Source organism: Osmerus eperlanus, chromosome 10 (genome assembly GCF_963692335.1).
Source record: "Osmerus eperlanus chromosome 10, fOsmEpe2.1, whole genome shotgun sequence".
Classification (NCBI taxonomy): Eukaryota; Metazoa; Chordata; class Actinopteri; order Osmeriformes; family Osmeridae; genus Osmerus; species Osmerus eperlanus.
The window spans coordinates 975,524-993,119 of record NC_085027.1 but is presented as its reverse complement, the minus strand read 5'-3'; the positions used below and the strand labels follow the sequence as shown (position 1 = coordinate 993,119).

The 17,596-nt window shown below is 52.7% G+C and overlaps 3 protein-coding genes across 4 annotated transcripts in view; 2 read left to right on the top strand and 1 right to left on the bottom strand.

Annotated features, from left to right (window-relative positions):
* elp4 (elongator acetyltransferase complex subunit 4) overlaps positions 1-7,103 on the bottom strand; it is a 53,972-nt gene extending 46,869 nt beyond the window's left edge. For both annotated transcript variants that reach the window (XM_062472110.1, XM_062472111.1), the window contains exons 1-4: positions 6,926-7,103; positions 6,356-6,391; positions 2,059-2,180; positions 1,207-1,338 (exon numbers count right to left, since the gene is read on the bottom strand). In XM_062472110.1, the coding sequence (XP_062328094.1) occupies positions 1,207-1,338; positions 2,059-2,180; positions 6,356-6,391; positions 6,926-7,103 (468 nt within the window). The remainder of the gene's footprint in view (positions 1-1,206; positions 1,339-2,058; positions 2,181-6,355; positions 6,392-6,925) is intronic.
* LOC134028510 (apoptosis-associated speck-like protein containing a CARD) overlaps positions 1-17,596 on the top strand; it is a 386,877-nt gene that overhangs the window by 365,299 nt on the left and 3,982 nt on the right. The gene's annotated exons all lie outside the window — the stretch shown is intronic.
* immp1l (inner mitochondrial membrane peptidase subunit 1) overlaps positions 6,794-17,596 on the top strand; it is a 16,372-nt gene continuing 5,569 nt past the window's right edge. The window contains exons 1-5 of the mRNA XM_062472115.1: positions 6,794-7,000; positions 7,163-7,283; positions 14,494-14,604; positions 14,923-15,011; positions 16,016-16,142. Of these exons, the coding sequence (XP_062328099.1) occupies positions 14,500-14,604; positions 14,923-15,011; positions 16,016-16,142 (321 nt within the window). The 5' untranslated portion in view covers positions 6,794-7,000; positions 7,163-7,283; positions 14,494-14,499. The remainder of the gene's footprint in view (positions 7,001-7,162; positions 7,284-14,493; positions 14,605-14,922; positions 15,012-16,015; positions 16,143-17,596) is intronic.

Sequence of the window (17,596 nt, the reverse complement as noted above, 5' to 3'; positions counted from 1 at the left end):
TGGAGAAGAGCCATGGTGTGTGTGTGTGTAGGGGTGTGTGTGTGTAGGGGTGTGTGTGTGTGTGGTGGGGTGTGTGTGTGTGTGGTGGGGTGTGTGTGTGGTGTGTGTGTGTGGGGGGGGGGCAGGGAAGCTAAGGCTCTGGCTGTGAATTTGGGATGCAAATCCTCCGGTGGGTTTACTGGCGGTTTGTAAAGACGACACAGGAGAGAGCAGGGGAGAGGAGGGGGGAGGTGAGGAGAGCAGGGGGGAGGAGGGGGGAGGTGAGGAGAGCAGGGGAGAGGAGGGGGGAGGTGAGGAGAGCAGAGGGGGAGGAGGGGGGAGGTGAGGAGAGCAGGGGGGAGGAGGGGGGGAGGTGAGGAGAGCAGAGGGGAGGAGGGGGGAGGTGAGGAGAGCAGGGGAGAGGAGGGGGGAGGTGAGGAGAGCAGGGGAGAGGAGGGGGGAGGTGAGGAGAGCAGAGGGGAGGAGGGGGGAGGTGAGGAGAGCAAGGGGGAGGTGAGGAGAGCAGGGGGGAGGAGGGGGGAGGTGAGGAGAGGAGGGGGGAGCAAGAGAGAGGTGAGGACCCACACATGAAGACGTTTCCAGGGAGACAAGCGGGGGTGGGGGGGGGGGGGGGGTCTCCAAAGAATCTCTGGTGTGATGTTAATCCACATAGCGATATGGATTATAGGGGTGTTGGGGAGGGAGGGAGGGGAAGGAGAGGGTCCCCTCTCCTCACAGAGAAAGAGAAGAAAGAGTGTTGCAATGGTGACCTGGCAGGGGGTGGGAGAGGGAGAGGGGGATAGAAGGAGAGAGGTGCAGGTCTGGTACCTCCCTCTCATTTGGCACAAAATACCTCTGAACTCGATAGACTTGGATGAATACAACCAATCAGAGCAACAAAACATGGAGGTGTGACGAGGGGGAGGTGGTAGTGTTTTTGCCTCCTCCTCTCCCCCCTCCTCCTCTCCCCCCCTCCTCCTCATCCTCTCTCCCCCCTCCTCCTCTCCCCCCTCCTCCCTCCCCCTCTCCCCCCTCATCCTGTCCTCCTGTCATTCTCCTCCTACAACCCTCCTCCTCTACCTCCTCTCCCCCCTCCTCCTCTCCCCCCTCATCCTCTCTCCCCCCTCTCATCATTCTCCTCCTACAACTCTCCTCTTCTCCTCTCTCAGTTTCCAGGTCCAGGTTATTGTCACGGTGACCAGGCGGTTGTCGTGGTGACCAGGTTACCTGTACTCTGGGAAGGTTCTGGTAGCGCCAGGCGATCTTCATGGAGTCTTGACAGTTGGGGTCACATGACCTGGCCCGCACCTCCAGGGGATTGGTGCTGGCAACATCGTCCAGGATGGGAGCAGGAAGTTCCTGTCAGACAGGAAGCAGGGATGAAGACATTCCTCTCATTCCTCTGTCACGAACATGCCTCCCTACTCAAACCCTCATCTCAGACTCCTGGTGACAGCTGAGAGACACACACACAAATCCATGTCCTCCAATCAGGCGTCACCTGAGGGATGATCTCAGGAGGAGGCTGAGAGAAACAGGAACCAGGAAGAGGAAACACAGGATGCAGCTCCACAGGGGAGGGCCCTGACAGGGGAGGGCTCCTGTTCATGACCCTTTGATATGTAAAGAGGAGGGGTGAGGGGATGACCCCTCCCACTATCAATCACACCCCCCCCCCCTGCCCCCCCCCCTCCCTCCAGCTTGGGGAAATCTGCTTCCTGTCACAAGCAGCATACAGACTCATACTGGGAGGAAACACTGACAATTAACCCTCCCCTCTTCCACCCCTCCACCTCCACACACACACACAGACCCTCCTCCACCTCCACACACACACACACACACAGACCATCCTCCACCTCCACACACACACACACACACACACACACACACACAGACCCTCCTCCACCTCCACACACACAGACCCACCTCCACACACACACACACAGAATGACTGGTGGGTTGAGAACTGGCATTTCTTTTGAAAGTTTACCATGAAGAAAACCACACACACACACTCAGTATAACTGTAAACACACACACACACGCCTTCCATAATCACCCACCACCCTGCCATACCTGTAGAAAGTCACCAGGGTGGTCCTGGGCAGAGCCTATGAAGATCTCGTGACCACAGACCACGCCCTCAGACAGGAAGTACTTAAGCAGCATCCTGGAGTAGCTGTCATAACGGTCCTCCTCTGAAAACAAGACAAGCATCATGATTATTATTTTTATTATATTATTATGAACACAGTATTAATGTACTGGTTTGGTATCACTGTAACCTATGAACACAGGGTTTCACACAGATGAGCCACACTGAACTCACAATACAGCAGAATTCTGTGAGCAGGCTGGAAGCTGAGCACACACACACACACACACGCACACACACATGCGCACACACACACGCACACACACGCGCGCACACACACACACACGAGCGCACACACACACACGAGCGCACACACACACACGCGCGCACACACACACACACACACACAGCTGGGAGAAACTGCTTCCTCATGGGAGTAAACCCCACTGTCTCAGAGCAACAGACACCTCTGACTAGAGTCTGACAGAATCAACAACAAATCCCTCAGTGCAGCTCAACACGTGGCGAAGTAGCTCATATATTTATATGTATTTGTCGCCAACCGCTCATCCAGACTTCACAGGCCTGCGTCTCCGTGGGAACACGCCTGACAAACTTCAACTTCTTACAGTGTCCGCTTCTTGCCACAGACACACACACTTCCTGCCTTCAGAGGTATCAGGCCCCATTTCGCTGTCTCAGGGTTAGGAGGCAGGGCTGTCTGTCACAGTGCCTGTCTGGAATGTAGATAATGACTGTCCCCCTCACAAGCGAGGGACAAGAGACGCAGCGTGGTGACACACGAGAGCACGGGCGTCACCTGGAAAGGGAGATGGGGTGACAGGTATGCAGCCCACACCTCACCTGCACACCTGAGACCGCAGCCTCCTCCGCCCAGGATAAAGGGAGGAGGGGGGACACCTGTCAGGACAGGTCCCCTGGTCTCTCAGGGCGACCAGAGAGGAAGGTGTCACCTGTCACCCCAAATGACACAGGTAGCCTAGCCCTGTCCTGGTAACACACCCAGCACAGCGATCACTTCCTGTTCCATGACTTCCAGGTCGACGCAGATTCACTTCCTGTTCCCTGGAGGTCCTGATGGGCGATGGCATCTCTCGAGGCTGGCTTTAGCTCACCGTGTGGGCTAAACAGGGAGGGGTAACAGGGGGAAGCTGACAGCCATGCAGTCCTCCTACGGCTGACAGCTCAGGAACCACTCTCCACACACATCACCCTCAAGCATGCGGAGAATGCCACCTCCTACACACACACAGGACATACACAGAGACACACTAACACACCTCCTACACACACACAGGACATACACAGAGACACACTAACACACCTCCTACACACACACACACACACAGGACATACACAGAGACACACTAACACACCTCCTACACACACACACACACAGGACATACACAGAGACACACTAACACACCTCCTACACACACACACACACACAGGACATACACAGAGACACACTAACACACCTCCTACACACACACACAGGACATACACAGAGACACACTAACACACCTCCTACACACACACACACACACACACACACACACACAGGACATACACAGAGACACACTAACACACCTCCTACACACACACACAGGACATACACAGAGACACACTAACACACCTCCTACACACACACACACACACACCTCATATTCAAACACACCAACACACACACCCCCAGGCTTCCAGTCCTCCTCTCCACCCACAGGGTCTTAGGATGGCCCACGACATTCCTCTGCTCTTCAATTTGTTGTCGGTGGGGCTCCATGTCCCCTTATTGATGGCTTTCTAGGTCACCAGGCCTGTGTGGCTTTCAGCCCCACAAAGACTCCCAGATGGGCCCTCTCCAGACATGACTATTGTGGATGCGTTTCTATGGACGCCTTACAAATGGAACCTTCAGGAGTCATTAGGCTGGCGGGGGCGAGGGGCGATCTGGGGGTGCCTGGGGGAGGGGGGGGGAGGAATGGGGTCATATTGGCGGGGGTGGGTGGAGAAGGGGGGTGTGGTGTACCCAGGGACAGATCCATCACTCCAGAAAGTCACAGGGACCTTTCAACTCTTGTTTTTCTAGGGGAGAGGGGAGGAGAAGGGAGGAGAGGAGGGGAGGAGAGGAAAGGAGAGGGGAGGGGAGGGGAGGGGAGGAGAGGGGAGGAGAGGGGAGGAGAGGGGAGGAGAGGAGAGGAGAGGGGAGAAGAGGGTAGGAGAGGGGAGGGGAGAAGGGAGGATATAAAAGGTCCTGAATAACACTGGCTGAGGCTCGGGGGTGGAGGGGGAGGAGAGGAGGGGGGAAGGGAGGGAGGGTATATCTAGGTCACAACGTTTGCCCTCCATCCTGACTCTGTATAGTTGAGTCCTGTATTGTTACAGTAACACACACACAGAGCAACACACACACACGCTGCACATTCAGAAGCCTGTAATTAGTGCACACATGCAATGATCATCTGTGGTGTTTCAGTTCCTGTACCTCAGCAGGCCCAGGACCGGCCCCATGTGACCCACACGGGACAACACGGTAAACACGTTTACGTGCTTGTGCTTTGAAAGTGGACGATCAACGCCATCATTAATGCAGAAGCATAAACAGGATTATAATGACCATAAAGCAATCAGGGCAGAACTGGCTGAGAGCATGTCAGGCAGCCATACGACGCAGTCGGATGCTTTAGCTAAACGCTGATTAGCTTGGTGCTGTTATGAAGATGCCGATAAGACAGGTCGGACAGCGACTGGGGGAGACAGACCAGGGACAGACCAGAGACAGGCCAGGGACAGGCCAGGGACAGGCCAGGGACAGGCCAGGGACAGGCCAGGGACAGACCAGGGACAGACCAGGGACAGACCAGGGACAGGCCAGGGACAGGCCAGGGACAGGCCAGGGACAGGCCAGGGACAGACCAGGGACAGACCAGGGACAGACCAGGGACAGGCCAGGGACAGGCCAGGGACAGGCCAGGGACAGGCCAGGGACAGGCCAGGGACAGGCCAGGGACAGACCAGGGACAGACCAGGGACAGACCAGGGACAGGCCAGGGACAGGCCAGGGACCCATGAGAGGAGGCCAGCCTCAGGACTGGTGATCCACTGTGGTCTGAGGTGAGTGACGAAATACAGAAAACCCTGTGATAAAATAGCAAATGCATCCAGAAACTCATGTGTACACACACACACACACTGACACATATACCCCCACAAACACATTTACCCACACAAACACGCACACACACTTAGCTTTTACAGTCTCTCATTACCAGATGAAATCAACCATACGTTGATTCACAAAATGGAAGTGAAAAATGCATTAGTGTGTAATCAGCGACATCCACATCGATCCCAGGGATGAATTAAAGGGCAATCCAACACCATCAGCCGGTCCACACACACACACACACACCCACATTACAGCTTCAAGGTGTAGCAACACTACCTCAGGCCTGTAAACCCAGAGGAGGCCTGGCTAACAGGTCCTGGATGTGGGAGGAGAGTGAGGGGGGGGGGGTAGACTGTCCTGGTTTCAACCCCCTGGCATTACTTACATCGTCCATTCATACCTGGATCCGGTATAAATATCTTCTCACAGACCGAAAGTATGGATAGACAACTAATAGTTATTCTTGCAGGATTCCAACTGCATATTAAATCAGTGCAGTCTGCTACAGCAGATCTCTTAAACTGTCACTGAAACTTCTATCACTCACACAGGACTTATAAACAACATATTTTGGATGTGTTCCCTGGATTGAATCACTGAGATAACTATCTTAGCTAACACAGCCCAAATGAAGAGATTACAACACTAGCACAACTGAGAGATTGTGAGATATGCTCCCGACTTTGGTGACAGTATTATCTACTGTAGTGACATAGTTATCTACGACTGGGGTTGTGTACAGAGGAGTTATAGGACAGGTGTGACACTTTCTATTTGTTATTCAACACGTATTAACTTCCCGTAAGCCCCTGGAGCAGGTGAGACACAGACATGCCACAAGACAGGAGGTCAGGGACCCAAGCTAAGAAGAGAATCCTTGAGTCTAATTTAAATGAATCAGATGAGAGCTGAATCAATTTAAATTATGTTTTCCCAAATAGTTGGAAGTGTAGTTGAAATGCAGTGATTTTGTATATTAACGTACTCATAGACACCTTCAGTATATGTATGTTTGTACTCTCATACTTTAAGTATAATATTTATTCGCTCGGGGAATGTGATACGGAATGAGGGACTGATTTACTTACCGACCAGTAGGACCGTTCCAACCGCAAGCCCGCCACCTGGAAGATTGGAAGCACAACGTGCAATGCAGTCAGCGGCGTAGGATCACAGGAGGCATCATGAAAACAAAGGCCCTGTTTACTCTCCTGTGGGCCTATCTTTCGCCCCCCTTTGATTCTGAATATCTGGTCTTTCACGCATCACCTGGTGAATTATCGTGCTTCTCCTAACACGAATACAGTCTTATCGTGTCAGCAAGTAAGAAATGATGTTCAGAGAATATAAATAGTTCCTATGAGACCACAAAAATATGACTGAGGTATTACAATTTTGGATTATACTAATGTGCTACCGTTGTATGGGTGAGTTCATTCAAAGTCGAAAAGGGGGTTGACGTTATCTATTTGTCATATTTACATTCTCATTTTTAGAGCAAGGAGAGTTATGGACACACATAACAATGAATACTCTAATTCAGTGTCGTTGATAAAAGTCACAGGAGCTATCAGCACCGCTGACCAACTTACTGGCTTTGACAACATTGTAAACAGCTAGCTAGTTAGCTTGTTAGCTAACAAGTTAGCAAAACTGACCGATCAAATAGTCGAGCGACGTGACACCTGTAGAAACAATAAGCTGCCCATTCTGGATCGAAGGTCTAGTACCAGGTATTGAAACTAATTTACTACGTGACTTCTTTTGAAAACTTGTGGTATTACACGGTGTCCGTTCTCCGGTAGGTTTATTCATGCTCTTCACGGGAGCCGCCATGTTTTCTATGACGTTGACGTTTTGACGTTTGTTCATCTTTACCTTCCATGAACCAATAGGAGATCCGATTGCTCGCTTGCAGCCAATCGCCACAGTGGTTGTTGAGGGGAGGGTGAACGGTCCGCTGACAGCGTTCTGCGGGCGGTCACGTTTCAAAGCGACTCCTGAAACATTTAGCCGGTGAGTGAGTTTGGCGTCCTTGCAAAACTAAATACAGCCTTATCAGTTGTTGTCTACACAATGTAAGCTATCCTAGCGATATCTGACTTTTCAAATGACATTAAATTGTTCATATTTATTGATAATCCAGGTCCTATGTCCCACACAAAATATACGCAATTTGTATGAAGCTACCAGTTAGCATTAGAACTGGACAGTCACGTAACCAAGTGTAGCAGACAGCATGACCTTGCAGCAGAAATAAGCTTTATATATTTACGGTACATTGGGTTAAAATAGCTTAGTGAGCCACAACATGAAGCAAATGTGTAGTCCTAACACCACATTTCCTCACAACACCAAGCATTCGCTACTTTGGGTTTAACGAAGTGATTTTGTTTTGGGCATGTAAGAAATGAACATAACCAGACATAATCTGTCTGATTAACCAGCTAGGTGTAGATGAAGGCGATGCAGTATGATAAAGGTCAGGCAGACTTGTGTTTTGAATTACAACATCTAAACAGGATACTCGGAAACTACAATCTCACGAGGCTGAGAGGCATATTGAAAACGTTTCACGTCATTCTGGGATGTTTGCAGGGTTACTGTGGGATTCACCCAGAGGGTCAGAGAAGGGGATGGGTTTAGCTCAGTGGTGAGAGCATTTGACTGTAGATCAAAAGGTTGCAGGTTCAAATACCCCCCAGCACGTCACCTTTGGATAAAGGTACCTGTTAAATGAACATATTATTATGATGACATTATTCTACTATTCTCTCATAACTAATGGGAGTCAGGTGGCTGAGCGGTTAGGAAATCGGGCTAGTAATCAGAAGGTCGCTGGTTCGATTCCCGGCCATGACAATGACGTTGTGTCCTTGGGCAAGGCACTTCACCCTACTTGCTTCAGGGGGAATGTCCCTGTACTTACTGTAAGTCGCTCTGGATAAGAGCGTCTGCTAAATGACTAAATGTAAATGTAAATAACACAGGAGCTATAAGGCACTGAACGTGTGTGTGTTTGAACAATTCCCAGTCAGCCTAGAGTCTTGCACAGTCATCACAATATGTCATCATATATGATACATGATGCAGCTGTACCTCATGCCTGGTTGTCTGCCTGAGACGTGAGTCTAGCAGACTGTCTGGCTGCTGTGTCCTGACCTCTGACCTTCAGGGCGTAGGGAACACAGGAAAGTGCTAACTCTGATTCTACCTGTCATGCAGACCTGCAGGCCACAGAGGAACTGAGCTCTGCAAACACAGATCAGGCACATAGGTGTGTGTGTGTGTGTTCAGGTGTGTCAAGGTGTGTGTGTGTCTTTTCAGTTATGTGTGTGTTCAAGTGTGTATGCATGTGTGTGACCATGTTGACGTTCCAGAAACAGCCCTATCCCAGCTCAGGATGCAAGCTCTAGAGGAGTTGGCTAGTCGGACTGCTCACCTCACAGATGCTCTTATCTGAGTCTGTCCTGCTGTTGTGACATCACCGTGAGGTTTACACCCCCTGACAGGATGTCTGGGGAACACAGACCGGGCCTTTCAGCTCCCAGCATCGCGCCAAATACATTTTCTAAAGAAAGATGTCTCTTTCTCGCCTAGTGTGGGAGGACAGACCTCACCACAGTGGAAAGTTCCTCCAGAGTGTTCAGTGCAGGCAGGCAGGGCGGGCGGGCGGGCAGGCGGGCAGGCAGGCGGGCAGGCAGGGCGGGGGGGCGGGCGGGCGGGCAGGGCGGGCAGGCAGGCAGGCAGGGCGGGGGGGCGGGTGGGCAGGCAGGGCGGGGGGCGGGCAGGCAGGCAGGCAGGCGGGCAGGCTTCTCCTTGGGGTCTGAGGACAGCTGTGTCCAGAAGCTAACCCCAGGTCTATACTCCTAGATTTGGCAGTGAAGGTCGGTTTGCAGTAGCGTAAACATGGCGGTCAGCCTTTCCCCTCATCGATGTGGCCGTCTTTGTGTATTGTTTCAGTGATGTCAGCTGTATCGATCGGTGTTTCTGATTGCGCCTCATAATGCTGGCAGTCAAAACATGTCAGGCTGTTTCCCCGGACAATTGTTTGGTTTTCTGCTGTCTCATTCAGACAGCGGAGTGTGGGAGGGAGAAGGAGCAGGCAGGCTGTGTCCGGAGGGAGGCAGATTGTCATCATCGGGCTCGGTGTTTGCTTGCTTAGCGCTGGGAGGAAAGTAATAGTCCAAGGGTGAATAGACAATTAGTGGAACGTTTTTTTCTTTCTTTTTGTTTTAAGCCATTGTTGTTTTTTGACTGTGGAGTGAGGGATTTTTTTCCATGTTGAAAACTTGCTGCGGGCCCAAGGCCTGTGTTTTGGGATTGTTGTGGGTTTAAACAGCTGGAGAATGAAACTTTATTATTATTACAGCTTAATATAGCTGGCCCTACAGACTAGGTCTGTGTGGAATATTGAAACTCTGAGTGATAAGGCTATAAATGTACTGGTTCAGTTCAGAGTGGTGGAAGACCTCCTGAACGGGCTGGGGATAAAGGAGGGAGGGGGAGAGAGGGGGATACAACTTAGAGAAAACAAACTCGATTGTTGAAACCAATACAGGCCGTGATAAGATCTGCCAGCTCTCTCATCGACTCCATGACAGAACCAAGACCACCAACCTCCAGTCAACACAACACAGCTGACTCACCCTGTTTCCATCCCCTGTCTTCGTAGGGGAGTGCAGAGTGCTTCTATTCATGTCAGCTGGCTGGCGTTAGCTCTGTGCTCGACTGTGCTAGCAGGGTGAGAAGCCAGTGGGTCGGGCGGGGGAGAGGAGAGGGGGGAGGAGAGGAGAGAGGGGAGGGTGTCGGTCCAGATCTTGAGATAGAGGCCAGCTTCTCTGGGTGTGACTGAGTTCTACATCTGTCACTCCAGACCAGGCAGGTGCTGGTGTCTGAATCACAGGGATTAGCTCTGATCGGACTGATAGCTGCACAAGGACCCCCTGCATGTCCACAGACCTTCCCCTTTTAAGGCATTAAGATCAAATCTAGCTCCGCGCCCAGGGACCAGCACCCACCCTCCGTGCCTTCTGCTGCCCAGGAAGGGGACATCAGAGGCGGGCTTAAATCAGGCTCTCTCTGCCCCCCCTCCAGACTCCCATCTGGGGTCCTCAGGGGGAGAAGTCATATCATTCGTGGATCTCTAAGCCTCTTACCCCCCCTGTGGTCCAGCCCTCTCTCAAGCCATGTTTTTCTAATTCAGCCTTGTAAGATGACTAGAACAAGGGATGACTAGAACAGCCCTCCGCCCTGCTCTCCCTCTGTGGTTGAGACAGAAGCTGATTGGGCGCTGTGTTGAGACAGAAGCTGATTGGGCGCTGTGTTGAGACAGAGGCTGATTGGGCGCTGTGTTGAGACAGAGGCTGATTGGGCGCTGTGTTGAGACAGAGGCTGATTGGGCGCTGTGTTGAGACAGAGGCTGATTGGGCGCTGTGTTGAGACAGAGGCTGATTGGGCGCTGTGTTGAGACAGAAGCTGATTGGGCGCTGTGTTGAGACAGAGGCTGATTGGGCGCTGTGTTGAGACAGAGGCTGATTGGGCGCTGTGTTGAGACAGAGGCTGATTGGGCGCTGTGTTGAGACAGAGGCTGATTGGGCGCTGTGTTGAGACAGAGGCTGATTGGGCGCTGTGTTGAGACAGAGGCTGATTGGGCGCTGTGTTGAGACAGAGGCTGATTGGGCGCTGTGTTGAGACAGAGGCTGATTGGGCGCTGTGTTGAGACAGAGGCTGATTGGGCGCTGTGTTGAGACAGAGGCTGATTGGGCGCTGTGTTGAGACAGAGGCTGATTGGGCGCTGTGTTGAGACAGAGGCTGATTGGGCGCTGTGTTATACAGCAGGTGTGTTACAGCCACACCTCAGGGGACCCCAGCGCTCACTCCCGGATCTGCGTCTCGCTTCTTCTTCTGGTCCTAGTCGGCAGCGTGCGTCCGTCAGGGTTACCACGGCGCTGGAGGATCAACACATCAACTCAGACTGCAACATACTGTTAGTATTTTCTTCTCACTTCTAAATATATATTTTTAATAGAAGTATTCGGGCGCAATATCAGTTTTTGCTCTTCTCTCTCGTCTCCCTTGCGGTGGGCTGTCCTGCAGCGCGGTGCTTCTCAGTGTGAGGGAGGGACTGGGATCCTCCAGTAAGAGGATCACAGAGTTAAAGCACACAAGGGGCTCTGTTGGCCCCCCTGCCCCCCCAGGACCCCAGAAGGTCTGTTGAGAGGGTCAGGACAGGTTTTTGTTCTCTCATGAACATGTTTGCCGTGTAATCCCAGATTAAGGGAAAGACTTTGAGTTAATTTCCAGCTGTAATACAGCATTCAATTAACACCCCCCTGTCCCCCTGTCCCCCTGCCCCCCTGTCAGGGGTGTCAGGGCTGGTGCTGCCCTCGCAGGGGGATTTCGGGGTAATAGAGATCCAATCAGACGTCTCTGTGGAAATGTCTTATTCTGAGTCCCAAATGGGTTCTGAATGAACACATACATACACACACACACACACACACACTTGTGTCTCTCGCGCTCTCTCTCACACACACAGACAAAGAGGCATGCATCTGTTTGCATGTACACACACTCTTGGTGACAGAGGGTGCCATGGTAAACCAGGCGGCTACATATGGACTTCCTCTAGATATCAGACAGTGGCCGTATGATGTTATTATGCAAAGCTCCTAATCCCCCCCCAGGAGGACTGTCCCAGGCAGGAGGGGCGGCAGGCACACGGGCGGGAGGGTGGAGGGTGTGACGGGGGGGTGTCATGTGACCGGGGCCGGGATGTACAGATCATCACTGGAGCAGAGGGCGGGCGGTGGAGGTGAAGGCGGGGGTGAAGGCGGGGGTGGAGGTGAGGGCGGGCGGTGGAGGTGAAGGCGGGGGTGAGGGCGAGGGTGGAGGTGAGGGCGGGGGTGGAGGTGAGGGGGTGGATGTGAGGGCGAGGGTGGAGGTGAGGGGGGGGGGGTGGAGGTGAGGGCGAGGGTGGAGGTGAGGGGGGGGGGTGGAGGTGAGGGCGGGGGTGGAGGTGAGGGCGGCGGTGGATGTGAGGGCGAGGGTGGAGGTGAGGGGGGGGGTGGAGGTGAGGGGGGGGTGGAGGTGAGGGGCGGGGGTGGAGGTGAGGGCGAGGGTGGAGGTGAGGGGGGGGGTGGAGGTGAGGGCGGGGGTGGAGGTGAGGGCGGGGGTGGAGGTGAGGGCGAGGGTGGAGGTGAGGGCGGGGGTGGAGGTGAGGGCGAGGGTGGAGTTGAGGGCGGGGGTGGAGGTGAGGGCGGGGGTGGAGGTGAGGGCGAGGGTGGAGTTGAGGGCGGGGGTGGAGGTGAAGAGATGAGGGAGGTGAAGGAACAGCAGAGGGGATGGAGGATGGAAGGTGCTGAGATCTGGGGGAGGTGCAGTGGGAGGGGGGGGATTAGGGGTAACACCTTTGGCAGGAAATGGAGAGCCACCTGACACCTGGTCTGGGGGAGGGGGGGGGCTAATCCCTGTCCATCTTTGGAAAGTCATTCCCAGAGCTGGGAGGATTTGGGTCTTTGGTTTCCACTCTGCTGGGTTTGGTTAATAATACTAGGGTGAGATGGTAGTCATGGAGATAGGGATGGAGGGGGGAGGGAAGGAGAAAGGGAGTGGGGACGGGGGGGGGGGGGTGGATGGAGAGATGGAGGGGGGAAGGATGGCTAGAGAGACAGAGGGGGGAGGAGCAGTGGGAGATAGGAGGATGGGGGAGAGAGAGTGAAGAGAGAAGCTGTAATGTGGTCCAGATCAGATCAGGAGGAGCAGCAGAACATTCAATCACAACCACCTACCCTACTTTCATTATTTGGTGTTTGTGTGTGCAAGTGTGTGTGCAAACGTGTGTGTGTGTGTGTGTGTGTGTTGACAGAGTGTGTCTAGATGGACGTTCTCTCTCCCTCCTGCAGCTTGGAGTAAAAGTCAACACACTGAGTGGTCCTGAGATGTTTGTTCAGATGATACTCTGTAATCTGTGTGTGTGGACGGGTGTGAGGTGGTGGTCAACACAGGCCCCTGGCAGCCGTTTCCATCGCAGTGGGGCTGCTTGGTAACCATGGTAGAGGCAGGTCAGGGTGGGACGCGGACGCCAGTCCCCCAAACAGGAAGAGTTTACCTGTGTGCGAGGTGACGATTGGGCCATCTCTCGCAGGGTCAAAGGTCAGCCTGGTGCTGGGAGTGTCAACTGCTCACGTCGCCCCTGAGAATGAAACACCAGGGAGGGGAGGGGAGGAGGGGGGGCGCTGTTACACCACACACACCTCACATGCACACCTCACATGCACACCTCACATGCACACCTCACATGCACAACTCACACACACACCTCACACGCACACCTCACATGCACAACTCACACACACACCTCACATGCACACCTCACATGCACACCTCACATGCACACCTCACATGCACAACTCACACACACACCTCACATGCACACCTCACACACACACCTCACACGCACACCTCACATGCACAACTCACACACACACCTCACACACACACCTCACACGCACACCTCACACGCACACCTCACATGCACAACTCACATGCACAACTCACATGCACAACTCACACACACACCTCACATGCACAACTCACACACACACCTCACATGCACACCTCACATTCACACCTCACATGCACAACTCACACACACACCTCACATGCACACCTCACACACACACCTCACACGCACACCTCACATGCACAACTCACACACACACCTCACACGCACACCTCACACGCACACCTCACATGCACAACTCACATGCACAATTCACATGCACACCTCACATGCACACCTCACATTCACACCTCACATGCACAACTCACACACACACCTCACATGCACACCTCACACACACACCTCACACGCACACCTCACATGCACAACTCACACACACACCTCACACACACACCTCACACGCACACCTCACACGCACACCTCACACGCACACCTCACATGCACACCTCACACACACACCTCACACGCACACCTCACATGCACACCTCACACACACACCTCACACGCACACCTCACACACACACACCCCTGTGTGTGTGGTGCCGGGTGTGGAGAGAATCCCCTGCTGTACATGTAGTGCTGACCTGTCCTGTAGAAGTACTGATGTGGAAGTCAGTGTGTTTACAGAGCAGACAGGCCTGTGGCCTACCTGCACTCATTACTGTGTGTGTGTGTTTGTTTTCGTGTGGGTGTGTGTAGGTGGAGATGTTTGGTCGGGCGCTGGGGAAGACGCTTGGTTTCCTAGGATACACGCTGCAGTATGGCTGCATCGCTCACTGTGCCTTCGAGTACCTGGGAGAGTTTGTGTCGGTACGGACCCCTTCTCCTGCTCTCTCTCTCTCCTCTCTTCCTCCTGCTCTCTCTCTCTCCTCTCTTCCTCCTGCTCTCTCTCTCTCCTCTCTTCCTCCTGCTCTCTCTCTCTCCTCTCTTCCTCCTTCTCCTGCTCTCTCTCTCTCCTCTCTTCCTCCTGCTCTCTCTCCTCTCTTCCTCCTTCTCCTGCTCTCTCTCTCTCCTCTCTTCCTCCTGCTCTCTCTCCTCTCTTCCTCCCGCTCTCTCTCTCCTGTCCCTGCTCCACACGTCTCACATGATCTCCCCCTCTCTCCTCCCTCTCTTCCCCCTCTCTCCCAGTGCTCAGGTCCCTCCATGGAGCCCACCATAGTGAACCATGACGTGGTCTTCTCAGAGAGAGTCAGTCGACATCTCTATAGGATCCAGAAGTAAGCACACTCTCCTCCCTCTCTCCTTCCTCTCTCCTCTCCCCTCTTTCCTCCCTCTCTCCTCCCTTTTTTCTCTGCTCTCTCTCCTCCCTCTTTCTCTCTCTCTCTCCTCCATCTCTCTCTTCTCCCTCTCTCTCTCTCCTCTCTCTCTTCTCCCTCTCCACCACTCTTCAGTTTATCCTCTCTCTAACCCTACCCTTTTATCTAACCCCAACCTAACCCTGACCTAAAATCTCACCCTAACCTCTAATCTCACCCTAACCCCAGCCTAACCCTGACCTCAAATCTCACACTAACCTGTAATCTCACCCTAACCACAGCCTAACCCTGACCTCAAATCTCACACTAACCTCTAATCTCACCCTAACCCCAGCCTAACCCTGACCTCAAATCTCACCCTAACCTCTAATCTCACCCTAACCCCATCCTAACCCTGACCTCAAATCTCACCCTAACCTCTAATCTCACCCTAACCCCAGCCTAACCCTGACCTCAAATCTCACACTAACCTCTAATCTCACCCTAACCCCAGCCTAACCCTGACCTCAAATCTCACCCTAACCTCTAATCTCACCCTAACCCCATTCTAACCCTGACCTCAAATCTCACACTAACCTGTAATCTCACCCTAACCCCAGCCTAACCCTGACCTCAAATCTCACACTAACCTCTAATCTCACCCTAACCCCAGCCTAACCCTGACCTCAAATCTCACCCTAACCTCTAATCTCACCCTAACCCCATTCTAACCCTGACCTCAAATCTCACACTAACCTGTAATCTCACCCTAACCCCATTCTAACCCTGACCTCAAATCTCACACTAACCTGTAATCTCACCCTAACCCCAGCCTAACCCTGACCTCAAATCTCACACTAACCTCTAATATCACCCTAACCCCAGCCTAACCCTGACCTCAAATCTCACACTAACCTGTAATCTCACCCTAACCCCAGCCTAACCCTGACCTAGAGAGACAGCCTCCTCTCCTAATCCCTCCTCAGGGGAGACATCATCATCGCCAAGAGCCCGTTCGACCCCCACATGAACATCTGTAAACGGGTCATCGGCTTGGAGGGGGACAAGGTCTGTACGAGTGGACCCTCAGACATCTTCAAGACACACACTTATGTAAGTACAGCACCTGCTGTTACCAGTTTAACTGTTAGAGACAGACTGACAGAGACAGACTGACTGACAAAGGAAGACTGACTGAGGCAGACTGACAGAGACAGACTGACAGAGGCAGACTGACTGAGGCAGACTGACTGAGGCAGACTGACAGAGGCAGACTGACTGAGGCAGACTGACTGAGGCAGACTGACTGAGGCAGACTGACTGAGGCAGACTGACAGAGCCAGACTGACTGAGCCAGACTGACTGAGCCAGACTGAGAGAGGCAGACTGAGAGAGGCAGACTGAGAGAGGCAGTAACTTTCGAAATAATCTGAGTTCACTCCTTTAAGTCCTACAACAAACACAGGAAAGTTTGGTTTCTGTGCGGAAGCTATCCGCTGGTGTGTTGATGCGTGGCCTTATTCCTCCGCCCCCTGATGTCTGGAGCACTGGAGCTGTTTACACCTCACACTGCTCATATCTGTTTCCAGTCATTGGTCCAAATATCAGCTTCTGACAGCAGCTATCTCCTCAGAACAGTGATCAAGCTAGCGAGCTAGCAGGGGGTTCTGATGGGGAAACTATTGTTGTTGCTTTACTATTACTGCTCTCTCCCTCGCCTCTCTTCTCTCCTCCCCCTCTTCTACTCCACCTCCTCTTCCTCTCCTCCTACTCTTTCTCTCTCTCCCTCCTCTCTCTCCCTCCTCTCTCATCTCCTTTCTCCTCCTCTTTCTTCTCCTCTCTCTCCAACTGCTCTCCCTTCCCCTCCCCTCTTCTGCTCTCCTTCTCTTCTCCTGCAATCTCTCTGAAGCCTGTTAAAGTTAGTGCCAGCTGAATGGACTGGCTGATGGGTGGGTGGACCAGTAATCCTTGTGTGTGCGTGTGCACGTGCATGGGTGTGATGTGCCAAGGGTGTGTGTGCATGTGTGTGTGTGTGTGTGTGTGTGTGTGTGCACATTAGTGTGTGTGTTTGTGTGTACATGTGTGTGGTGTGTTTTGTCCACGCGTTTAGGCTCTGCTGGTAAACAGACACTGTGTCAATGAAGGACCGTTAACCCTAGACAACAAAACAGTCCTCATGGTTCTGCTGGTGTGCTCTCACCTGTCTGCTTGGAGAGGGCTGTGTGGAGGGTATACACACACAGTTATGTTACACACACACACACACACACACACACACACACAGTTATGTTACACACACACACACAGTTATGTTACACACACACACACACAGTTATGTTACACACACACACACAGTTATGTTACACACACACACACACACACACACACAGTTATGTTACACACACACACACACAGTTATGTTACACACACACACACACACACACACAGTTATGTTACACACACACACACACAGTTATGTTACACACACACACACACAGTTATGTTACACACACACACACACACACACAGTTATGTTACACACACAGTTATGTTACACACACACACAC